This window comes from Leptonychotes weddellii, chromosome 1, assembly GCF_054177405.1.
Source record: "Leptonychotes weddellii isolate Sample4059 chromosome 1, ASM5417740v2, whole genome shotgun sequence".
Taxonomy (NCBI): domain Eukaryota; kingdom Metazoa; phylum Chordata; class Mammalia; order Carnivora; family Phocidae; genus Leptonychotes; species Leptonychotes weddellii.
This window is the reverse complement of record NC_138369.1, coordinates 48,968,512-48,981,001: the sequence shown is the minus strand read 5'-3', so window position 1 is coordinate 48,981,001 and position 12,490 is coordinate 48,968,512. Positions and strand designations below refer to the sequence as shown.

General features: G+C 44.0%; 2 protein-coding genes across 4 annotated transcripts in view; both read left to right on the top strand.

Annotated features, from left to right (window-relative positions):
- RAB43 (RAB43, member RAS oncogene family) overlaps positions 1-12,490 on the top strand; it is a 353,030-nt gene that overhangs the window by 209,119 nt on the left and 131,421 nt on the right. The gene's annotated exons all lie outside the window — the stretch shown is intronic.
- ISY1 (ISY1 spliceosome associated protein) overlaps positions 2,948-12,490 on the top strand; it is a 21,801-nt gene continuing 12,258 nt past the window's right edge. The window contains exons 1-5 of the mRNA XM_081823011.1: positions 2,948-3,216; positions 5,864-5,886; positions 6,507-6,558; positions 7,334-7,399; positions 8,396-8,438. Coding sequence (XP_081679137.1) covers positions 3,214-3,216; positions 5,864-5,886; positions 6,507-6,558; positions 7,334-7,399; positions 8,396-8,438 — 187 coding nt within the window. The 5' untranslated portion in view covers positions 2,948-3,213. The remainder of the gene's footprint in view (positions 3,217-5,863; positions 5,887-6,506; positions 6,559-7,333; positions 7,400-8,395; positions 8,439-12,490) is intronic.

The window sequence follows — 12,490 nt, the reverse complement described above, 5'->3', positions numbered from 1 at the left end:
TGTGGGACTCGATCCCGGGACCCCGGGATCATGACCTGAGCCAAAGGCAGACGCTTAACGACTGAGCCACCCAGGCGCCCCTAAATTTGGTGATTTAAAAGCCAACAGAGGAACGCCTGGGTGCCTCAGTTGGTTAAGTGTCTGCCTTCGGCTCAGGTCATGATCTCAGGGTCCTAGGACTGAGTCCTGCATCAGGCTCCCTGCTCAGCGGGGAGCCTGCTTCTCCCTTAACCGCTGCCCCTCCCCCTGCTTGTTCTCTCTCTCACACAAATAAATAAATAAAATACTAGGGGGGGGAAATTAAGGCCAACAGAGCTTTTACAAAGCCCCTGAACCCGGCCCAGCCGACTACATAGGCTTGGGTAAGGCCACATAATAGATGTGACTGCAGATCATGGGGTTTTTGGTTTTGAAATAATTGAGAACTTTACATAGATTTGTTCTGAGCACCTTATATATAGTTGCCTCTTTTAACAACAGCTCTGTAAAGCAAATGTCCCAATTTCATGAATGAGGAAAAATGAAAATAGGTAAATACTGTTATGACAATTTCACAGACTAGAAATTAAACACAGGTTAAGTCATCTAAGGCTGTCTAAATTGTCTCAAATGAGAAGGAGGCATAAACAGGGGGACTAGTTGGGTAGCAGAATGGAGGAAGGGTGCTGCCGGCCCAAGAAACAGTATGGGCAAAGACAGGATCAGTGTGCACAGAGAAAGGAAGGACCTTAGCAGACTGTGGCAAGATGAATGGTATAATCAGGATGCTCTTAGTTTTAAGTACTGGTAAGTCTGACTCTTACTGGTTTCAACACTGAAGAGAGTTTATTGGTCTATATAACTGAAGAGCGAGCGGAGGGCTTGAGGCAAGGCCTCATTCAGCAACTCATTGATGTCACCAAATACTGAGTCTTGTCTTGGAGTCCTAAAGTGGCTGACAGTGGCTTCTGGCATTACATTGGTTCTGACATCCTCCCAGCATTTTAAGTCAAGTCCGAGACTCACTCTTGATCAGCCTGGGTCTTAAGCCCATCAATATTTGTAGGGATATGGCATGGATTGTTTAGCTTAACCTAGCTTTCTTACTCTGTTCTTAAAGCTGGGCATGTAGTTCTCTTCCCCCCCGAACCGTGGACTTCAGCTAAGTGGGTAGGGAGAACAAATGCTGGAAGGACAATCAATATAGGTAATGTCTCGTGAATCCTGTTTTATATGACCTCTGCATCCTAGAGTCAGGAATTTAATGGATAAAGAAACAGAAGTTTGAGAAACTTCTGTCTCAGAAAAACTCATTTGAGTGAGGAATGACCTTGCTTGTTTGGTACCAACAAGCTTGGTTATGTGTTATTTATGGTAAAGGTTAATAAAGTTAATAAAAGACCCCCAAATGCAGCAGCTTAAACAAGACTATGTTTATTTCCCTCTCATTTTACAGAGCTAGATGTTCCAGAGCTGGGAGATGACTCTGGCAACCTCACAATTTTTCCATTTCTGAGTTCAAGGTGGCTGTTGCCATAAGTCACCTCTCAGTGGGGAAGGAAAAGGGCAAGGGGAAAGGCCCGTCCATACTTTTCATGGCAATGCCTAAGTGGCACACATTCCTTCCATTCAATTCCCATTGGCTGTTATATAATCACAAACCCACAACTATCTGCCAGAAACGTGGGAAGATGGAGTCTAGTTGGGTGGCCATATGCCCACCTAAAACTTTTAAGGAGACAACTTGTCCTTTTTTTTTTTTTTTAAAAAGATTTTATTTATTTGACAGAGAGACACAGCGAGAGAGGGAACACAAGCAGGGGGAGTAGGAGTGGGAGAGGGAGAAGCAGGCTTCCCGCTGAGCAGGGAGCCCGATGCGGGTCTCCACCCCAGGACCCTGGGATCATGACCTGAGCTGAAGGCAGACGCGTAATGACTGAGCCACCCAGGCGCCCCGAGACAACTTGTCCTTATCATGGTTCAGGCATGAGATCCTGGTGTCTATTCTTTTAAGTATTTGTCTGTCCTGTCAGATCCTGAACCGCGTCAGCTGCTTTCCCTGCTGGCTTGTGCCTCCGGGCTGGAGCTGAAGTGCCCACCATTGGTTAGGTCTTCTGGCAGAGCACCATGCTTGAAAAAGGACAGCTGCTTTACTGGCTTAATTTGCTACCGTCCTTCACCTGAACTGCCCACCACAGCTCTGGACACCATGAGGGAGTAGCCACCAGAACCATACCCACCTATCAAGTGGCCTCTCCCGTGCTCCTGGGTCCTTGTCTAAGGATCTTCTGATCCCAGCAGTATGCTCATCACACACTGATTGACCGCATCTCTCTAAGTAGTGACACACATACGTAACCTCTCTAACCAACCTCCTCCTCCGAGTAAGTAGCTTTTTTTTCCCTGGGCCTTACATTTCTTATTTTAAAAGAGGGTGACTTCAATTACTGGTCCAGCTCTGATGAGCCCGGCGATTCCAGAAGAGCTCGAAAAAACTGAGGCCCCACGCAAATGACAGGGAAACGCGAAGGAATTTACGAAGCCCGGCCAGCTCGAACTCCTGGAGAGCACTTGCTCTGCTCCGCCCGAAGAGGCGTTTCAGCGCCGCTAGCTGGAGTCTGCGCCTTCCGCTTCTGGAGCTGCCTAGCCTCTTTTGCGCAGGCTGGGTTCAGCTGCCCCAGTCCATTGGGAGGATTTAGTTCGTTCAGAGGCATGAGGACGAGCGACTTCCACAAGGGCATGTTTGCCCTCACCAGGAGAAGCAAAAAGGGGGACGGAGGGAATGCCACCTACAGTACCAACCATGACCCCAAACAGTTTAGACTCAACCACATCTAGCCTCGCCCGCTTCCGCAGTACCAATAATTAACACGAGAAAAATTTGCACTCATTATCGCGAGAGCAAAACCAGGGGCTGAGGCCAAAAAAGGTGTCTCATTGCGCAAGCGCAATTTTGCCAACGCCCCCATTCTTCGTACGCGTGTATTGGTGCAACGTCCCGGCGCCTACGAAAGGCCAGCCTTACGCGAGCGCGCTTGCGTTTCCTCCTCCCCTTGTCAATTCTCATTTCACTTCCGGCTCCCACTTCCGGTCCTTCCCGTTCGTCCTTCCGACAGAAAAATCGGTGGTGCGGTCACATAGAGTATTTGTTCCCGCCAGGGTCGGCCTTGCCCGAGGCAGTGAAGCTCCGGGGGCTGGGGCCGCGCGGCCCCAGGGAAGCGCCCTCACTCAACCATGGTGAGTTGGGTGGTTGCGTGATGGAGGGGGCGAGCGGGCGGGCTGTGAGGGCTCTCGGCCGCATTCGGGGCGCTCGTAGTGCACAGCTGGGCATCACTGCAGGCTTCAGAAATTGGGGGAGGAAACGGGAATCTCGAGGGCGGAGTTACCTTCCCCGGCAGTGTTTTCATGTCGATCAAGCGCTTTAAGTTATCGCTCGGGAAAAGTAAGGCACGGAGAGGCGCAAGAGCCGGTTCCAAGTCACGGTGCCTGGCGTGGGCCCACTTGTTTGTCTCCAAGTCCCATACGGGAGGTGAACAGCGGTTGTGACAATGTGTTTCTGGGTTATTTGATTTATGTGTTCTCGGTCTCCCCCACGAGATAAAAGCTTCACGAGGACAGGGTCTTTTCACCATTGCTTTCTTAATGTCTAATACGGTGTCTGGCACGTTGTAGGTGTTCAGTAACGATTGAATGGATGGCATAGTGTTATTGCGTGAGGGTGTGATCTCTGTGGTCTGGAGTGGTTTGTTGGCTTCTCCATTCGTTCAAGTAGCGCTCACGACATGTAAATGTGAGAATGCACATAGCGCTGGTACAAAGAAGTTGCTCACACATTTTGATAACCATAGTATTTTCATTAAGTGAAGTCCCCATAAGAAACACACGAAGCAGTAATAGGTTGTAGATGTATCGCAAGCTCTTGTAGATTAATGAACCCAAGATCTGAAGAAGGAGAGAAACTAGTGGGCTAGAAACAGCCCTTTCTGTGGGAGAATATGCCCCAAATTACTGCTTCATACTGCCCTGCTCAGCCTTGAGGCTCTTTGTTTCCGAACTCTAACAAGCATAGGGAATCCATCTCTCCATTCACTAGCAGGGGAGAGGGATCCCTAGGCTTGGATATTTCTGGGTACAGGAGTTGTTGGTTATTTTACAACACTTTCACCATCACACATTTGTATTTGTGGGCTTCCATTACCCTGGGTTCCCTTATCACATTGATTCATGGTGGGGGGGAGTTCCAGTAAGTCCCCTTAAAAAGAAGACCCATGGCTAAATTGCTAGTACCTACCATCCTATCTTAAGCATGGAGTAAGCATTGAGAATCATTAAATTAAATATTCAGAATCTCTAGGATTTAATGAAATAGGTAGGACACTGTTTCAGCCTTCAAGATGATGGCTTCCCCTGGGAAAGCTGCTCTGTTTTATTCCTTAGTAGATAATGTGTTCATGTATCCACCAAGCTTTCGCCAGTTTTTTTCCTTTGTTCATTGAAAGGGAGGGCCAGAAAGGAGACTTAAATTGAGCTCACTTTTGCTGAGTATCTATAAACTGCATACCTGATGTTTTCATATATTTTTCTTGTTAAGTCATCGTGACATCTCTGTGAGATAATCCCTATTGTAATCCCTATTGTAAAGATGGGGAAACTGAGAGACTACTTCTCAGGGATGGTAAGTGGAAGAGCTGAGAGTAAAATCAATCCCTGACTCAGCAAGTACTCTTTCTACTTATACTGCAACCCAGAAAACATGTTCTGTGCTTGACACCGTGTTTCGGGGACAATTGTCTTGACACTAGTGTGACAATACTTAGGTAAAACTCAGTTTGGAAAAGCCAGTCTTGGGCGCCTGGTGGCTCAGTCGTTAAGCGTCTGCCTTCGGCTCAGGTCATGATCCCAGGGTCCTGGGATCGAGCCCCGCATCGGGCTCCCTGCTCTGCAGGAAGCCTGCATCACCCTCTCCTACTCCCCCTGCTTGTGTTCCCTCTCTCGCTGTCTCTTTCTCTGTCAAATAAATAAATAAAATCTTTAAAAAAAAAAAAAAAGAAAGAAAAGCCAGTCTTTTCTTCTCAAATTCTGCTGGCAGGAAACAGACAATTGGGATGCTGGGTGGGAAGGACCATGGTAGTTATAAACCCAGACAAAAGTTAGCAACTCAGTTGGGACGAAGGGGCCACAGAACTTTCTGGGATGGTGATGACACAGGTGATACATTGTGAAGGATGGATAGGAGTTAGCCAGATCCAAGGGGGTGGGGACAGTGGAGAAGTAAAGATTTTAAGTGGAGGGAGCAGTGAAAGTAAAGTCACAGGATTTGGACATCTTTTGGTTTTTTTTTTTGTTACAGTGTATATATACTAGTTCAAACATTATGCTTGTGACTGTGATACTTTTCTCTAAAAACTACATGAAAAAAAGGTTACTTTTTTTTAAAGATTTTATTTATTTATTTGACAGAGAGAGAGAGATAGCGAGAGCAGGAACACAAGCAGGGGGAGTGGGAGAGGGAGAGCAGGCTTCCCTCTGACCAGGGAGCCCGATGCGGGGCTCAATCCCAGGACCCGGGGATCATGACCCGAACCAAAGGCAGACGCCAACGACTGAGCCACCCAGGAGCCCGAAACAAAGGGTATTTTTTTTTTTAAAGATTTTATTTATTTATTTGAGAGAGAGAGAATGAGAGACAGAGAGCGCGAGAGGGAAGAGGGCAGAGGGAGAAGCAGACCCCCTGCTGAGCAGGGAGCCCCATGTGGGGCTCGATCCCGGGACTCCAGGATCACGACCCGAGCCGAAGGCAGTCGCTCAACCAACTGAGCCACCCAGGCGCCCCCGAAAAAAAGGGTATTTTAAACATGGGCATTTTTCTTCCCTTCTCTCTTAGGCCCGAAATGCAGAAAAGGCCATGTAAGTATCAACTCAATTTTGTTTGTAAATTTTATGTAACTTAATTATCACCATAGAGCTCTTTTTGTGTTTGGTCCTTTTGGTATGTTTCTTTCTCTACATGTGTTAAAATAGTATTCCCATATTTGCTGTTTGTTTTCCCCATTAGTGTTTTCTGACAGATCCCAGAACTTATACTGGATAAACATTAGTTCACTTGGAGATGGTGCAGGGGCTGTGAGAGTGACAACCGGGCACCCCATGATATTAGTCTTTTAACATCTGGATGTGTTGCTCACCACAGTGGTCTGATGAATAGAGTTTCCCATAGTCTTTAAATGCAGTGTAAGTAAAATGGATACTTGGATGTTCAGGAACACCAACGGCTTTTTTAAGTCCCACTGTTGGAACATGGAAACCCCTAACTTCTCTGTGGTGTCTTCATCTCTCGCACATGCTCGTGTATGCTTTCTTTTTTTTTTAAATGAATAATTTTTATGAAAAAGTATATAATAATATATATATATGAGTCATATTAATGAATACCTTACATGATGGTCATGAGTAGACCTGCCCCATCTAGGAACTTGGGTGACAAATCTGTGAGCAGTATCTAATGGAGTCTTCTCTCTTCCTGGTAGGACGGCCTTAGCAAGATTTCGCCAAGCTCAACTGGAAGAGGGAAAAGTGAAGGTTGGTGTAAATATTCCTCATGAATTGTAAAGCATCAAGCATAAATGTGGTAAAACTCCCTCCTGAGCAGACTAGACTTCCTATTTCTTGTCTGTACTTGCTGACATTCTTATAGTCTGTACACTTGAATTCCAGGTGTGCCTCCCTATAGCTGGGGCAGTGTGATGATCTAGCTGCTTGTTCTTCTACCTCCTCTGTATTATGATAATTGGCTTCCCATATTATCCCAGCTCTGTTGAATATTGAATAATAGGAAGGGCTGGGGAGAGCAGCTCTAAGCTGCAACCAGTAAATGATCGCAATTCATGGAGGCTTAGCCAGGTCAGGAATAATAAGTACCATTCTTTCAATGTTTTTGTTTTGTTTTTTAAAAAAATTATATACATATGTGCTCACACACATACATGTGTATACACACATGTATGTTTTGTTCTAAACACTGATAGCCATTATTTCTTAAGATAATATGAATATGCCATGGAATGGATATAACCTAGCTTACTTAGCCATCTCTCTGTTACTGGAATTTTAAGTTGTTTCCAGTGGTTCACTCTACTAGATACAGTGCAGCCTATGTATGTTTTTGCATGTATGCTTGTTTCTTAAGTAGAGACCATAGCGTGAAATGTAAGGCTTGATGAAGATCATCTGGAACTGAAGCTTCAAATGTATTTAGACCATTAGACATTTAGTCTTCAGGGCTGAATCAGTTGGGGATGCTGCCTAAAGCTTGTAACTAGGACAGTGGCAACATGTGTATTTTGCTTCTTCTTAGGAACGAAGACCCTTCCTTGCCTCAGAATGTACTGAGCTGCCCAAAGCTGAGAAGTGGAGACGACAAGTATGTTCTGGGTGAATCTGGTCTTAGTAGAAGTAACAAGTCTCTGTTTCTTTTTGGGTTGAAGTATAGTTGACACAGAATGTTACATTAGTTCAGGTGTACAGCCTGGTGACACCACACACATAGCTACCGTCTGTTACCGTAAACACTATTACAGTACCGTTGACTGTGTTCCCTATGCTGTACCTTTTCCCCCATGACTTATCATTCTATAACCGGAAGCCTCTCCCTCCCACTCGCCTTCACCCATTTTGCCCATCCCCACCCTCTCCCCTCTGGCAGTCATGAGTTGGTTCTCTCTATTTATGGGTCTGTTTCTACTTTTTTATTTGTTTATTCTTTTGTTTTTTAGATTCTACATATACGTGAAATCATGTGGTATTTGTCTTCCTCTGTCAGACTTACTTTACTTAGCATAATACCCTCTAGGTCCATCCATGTTGCAAATGGCAAGATCTCATTCTTTTTTATGGCCGAGTAATATTCCATTGTGTATGTACACCTCATCTTCCTTATCCATTCATCTGTCCCTGGATACTTGGGCTGCTTCCATATCTTCAGTATTGTAAATAATACTGCAATTAACATATATTTTTTCCAATTAGTGTTTTCATTTTCTTTGGGTAAATACTCAGTAGTGGAAATATTAGTTCATACAGTATTTCTATTTATCATTTTTTTAGGAACCTCCATATTGTTTTCCATGGTGGCCACACCAGTCTACATTCCCACTAACAGTGCACAAGGGTTCTCTTTTCTCCACATCCTTGCCAGCGCTTGTTATTTCTTGTCTTCTTGATTCTAGCCATTCTGAGAGGTGTAAGGTGGTATCTCATTGTGGTTTTGATTTGCATTCTGATTGTTTCTTATTATCTAAATGATTCATTACCAGAATTCTAAGTATTTTTAATTACTAATTTTGAGTTCTGTTTTTTCTGTGCTTTCAGACATATTCAAAAGTCATGAGAATTTATTACCTTATATTTTTTTTCACAGATCATTGGAGAGATCTCTAAAAAAGTGGCTCAAATTCAGAATGGTAAGCTAACCTGTCTTTTAAAGTGTTGATTCTCAAATCCACAATTAGACTTCGGGATTTCAACACTTGTCTCTCAATAATCAATAGAACAAGTAGATAAAAAATCAGTAAGGACATAGAAGAACTGAACAATAGTATTAATCAATTTGACATTTATAGAACACTCCAGGGGACATTTGTATCTGGAGAAATTTTTAGTTTTACAACTTGGGGTGCTACTGGCATCTAGTGGATAAAGCCGGGGATGCCGCTAAGCATCCTCCAGTGCATTCTACAAAGAATTTTTGGCCCAAAATGTCAGTAGTGCCACTGTTTAGAAACACAGTTCAAAAGGAAATTGAAACCTGAGTAGCCTTCTATCTATTAAAAAAAAAAAAAAAAATTTTTTTTTTTTTTTTTAAAGATTTTATTTATTTATTCATGAGAGACAGAGGCAGAGGGAGAAGCAGGCTCCCAAGGAGCAGGGAGCCTGATGTGGGACTCGATCCCAGGACCCTGGGATCATGACCTGAGCCGAAGGCAGACGCTTAACCATCTGGGCCACCCAGGCGCCCCTTTTTTTTTTCTTTTTAGGTAAACTCTGTGCCCAGTGTGAGGCTTGAACTCATGACCCTAAGATGAAGAGTTGCATGTTGTACCGACTGAGTCAGCCAAGCACCCCTATATCTATTAAAGAAATTGAATTTATCATTAAAGCCTTCCAGCAAAGAGAACTGCAGGTCCTGATGACTTCCCTGGTCGGTTGTACCAGACATTTAAGGAAGAAATAATACCAGTTCAACCTAGTTTCTTCCAGAAAATTGAAGGGAAAGGAACAGTTCATCATTCAATTTATAAATTTTAGTATTAGCATTACCATGATACTAAAACAAAAAAAAAGACATTATACGGATAGAAAAAAACTGCCACCCAGTATTCCTCATGCATATAGACATAAAAATCTTCAACAGACATAAAAATCTTCAATAGAATATTAGCAAACCAAATCCAACAATTTATAAAAATGATAAATCACAACCAAGTGGGATTTACCCTGGAATGCATGAGCTGATTTAGCATTCAAAAATTAATATAATTCACTTATCATCATTCTAAAGTAGAGAAACCACATGCTCATCTCAGTAGATACAGAAAAAGTATTTGGCAAAATTTAACATTCACTCATGATGAAAACACCACTAACTGGGAATAAGGGAATTTTCGGGCGCCTGGGTGGCTCAGATGGTTAAGCGTCTGCCTTCGGCTCAGGTCATGATCCCAGGGTTCTGGGATCGAGTCCCACATCGGGCTCCCGGCTCAGCAGGGAGCCTGCTTCTCCCTCTGACCCTCTCCCCTCTCATGCTCTTTCTCTCTCGCTCGCTCTCTAAAAAATAAATAAAATCTTAAAAAAAAAAAAAAAGAGGGAATTTTCTTTTTTTACCCTGATAAAGCACTTCTACCAAAAAACCTATAGCCAGCATCATAATTAATGGTGAAAGATTGCATGCTTTCCTCCTAGGGGCAGGAACAAGGCAGATAACCTATTCTCACCACTTCTATTCAGGGTCTTACTGGAATTCCTAGTCAGTGCAGTAAAGCAAGAAAAGGAAATAAAAGGTACACAGATTGGAAGGGAAGAACTATAATTCTCTGTTCTCAGATCACGTAACTTTCCATGTAGGAGATCCCAAGAAATCTATAGAAAGATTTCTTTCTTTTTTTTCTTTTTTTTTTTAAGATTTTATTTATTTATTTGACAGAGAGAGACACAGTGAGAGAGGGAATACAAGCAGGGGGGAGTGGGAGAGGGAGAAGCAGCCTCCCCCTGAGCAGGGAGCCCGATGGGGGCCCGATCCCAGGACCCTGGGACCACAACCCGAGCCGAAGGCAGACGCTCAGCAACTGGGCCACCCAGGCGCCCCTATAGAAAGATTTCTAAAATGAATAAGTGAGTTTAGCAAGGTCACAGAACAGACGGTCAATACACAAAAATCAGTTCTGTTTTTATAAAGTAGCACTGAAAAATTGGTACTAGAACGTTTTTAGAAAGTGCTATTTACAAAAGCACCAAAACACAATAAATACTTAGGTATAAATCTAACAGAACATATGTGCAATCTGTATGCTTTTTTTTTTTTTTAAGATTTATTTATTTTTTTTGAGAGAGAGAGAGATGGCAACAGAGAGCACAAGTTGGGAGGAGAGGGAGAAGCAGGCTCCCCACTGAGCAGGGAGCCTGACACAGGGCTTGATGCCAGAACCCCAGGACCATGACCTGAGCCAAAGGCAGACGCTTAACCAACTGAGCCACCCAGGTGCCCCATTTTTTTTTTTTTTTTTAAGATTTTATCTATTCATTTGAGAGAGCGAGAGAGAACACATGAGTACTGGCAGAGGGCGAGGGAGAAGCAGAGTCTTCTGCTGAGCAGGGAACCCGTGCAGGGCTCGATCCCAGGACCCTGGGGTCATGACCTGAGCCGAAGGCAGACGCTTAACTGACTAAGCCACCCAAGTGCCCCTGCAATCTGTATGCTTAAAACTACAAACACTGATAAAGGAAATCAGAGACGACCCCAGTACATGGAGAGATACACAGCATTCATGGATGGGAAGCCTCAGCCTAGTAATGATGTCAGTTCTGTCTCTTTTCAAATACTCAAAATCCCAACAGGGTTTTTTTTTTAATAGGTTACCAGATTTTTTTCTACATTTTAAATGGAAAGGCAAAGGAGCTAGAATAGCCAAAACAATTTTGAAAAAGAACAAGATTGGAGTATTCATACCACCTGATTTTTAAGATTTAATATAAAGCTGCTATATTCCAAATAATATATTGGTGAAAGATGATAGGAACAGAGTAAGAAGGGCAGAAATAGGGCCACACGTGTGGCCAGTTGACAAGGTACAAAAGCCATTCAGTGGAGAAAGGGAGGGATACTCCCTTGCAATAGCCACGTGATATTTTATTTAACGTATCAGGGGTCATTAGCCATTTTCCTTCCTCTGGTGGGTCCCCCAGCTGCTCGCAGCCTTGGCTGCCATAGACAACACCTTCGCAAAGTCCCTTGTGCATATTCCTTTATAACGAATCCCTTAGGCTTAATTCTCAGGGTATAGTCTTTGCCAAAAGATGTCCCCATGTAACAACACATTGCTTTTCTGAAAGGGTGAAACCAGCGCAGAATGCTCCCAGGCCCTGGTGCTTGTACCAGTCTCACTGCACATTGCTGGCGTTGGATGCCAGGTGCCCCCCCCACTAAGGTATTTTAATAATTGGGTAAATGGAACTGCAGGATTGCTTCAGTTTATATTTCTTCAGTTGCTAATGAGGAGCAAGCTGTTTTTCAAGGATTTTTTTTTCCCCTGCGCTGGTGGGAACTTTGTTCCTAATCCTTGCTTTTCCTTAGGTGTTAATGGTTTTTCTTAGAAATTTATTTTATTTTATTTTTTAAAGATTTTATTTATTCATTTGACAGAGAGATAGAGAGATAGTACAAGTAGGCAGAGAGGAAGGCAGAGGGAGAGGAAGAAGCAGACTCCCCGCTGAGCAGGGAGCCCAACTCGGGGCTCGATCCCAGAACCCTGGGATCATGACCTGAGCCGAAGGCAGCCGCTTAACCGACTGAGCCACCCAGGTGCCTCCTTTCTTAGAAATTTAAATGAATACTTTTGTACCAGATACTTTTGTTAAGTGTTGGCATTCATTTTTTTTTTTTAAAGATTTTATTTATTTATTTGACAGAGAGACAGTGAGAGAGGGAACACAAGCAGGGGGAGTGGGAGAGGGAGAAGCAGGCCTCCCGCGGAGCAGGGAGCCCGATGTGGGGCTCGATCCCAGGACCCTGGGATCATGACCTGAGCCGAAGGCAGACTCTTAACGACTGAGCCACCCAGGCGCCCCCCCTTTTTTTTTTTTAAAGATTTTATTTATTAATTTTTTTTTTTTAAAGATTCTATTTATTTGAGAGAGAGAATGAGACAGAGAGAGCATGAGAGGGGGGAGGATCAGAGGGAGAAGCAGACTCCCTGCTCAGCAGGGAGTCCGATGCGGGACTCGATCCCGGAACTCCGGG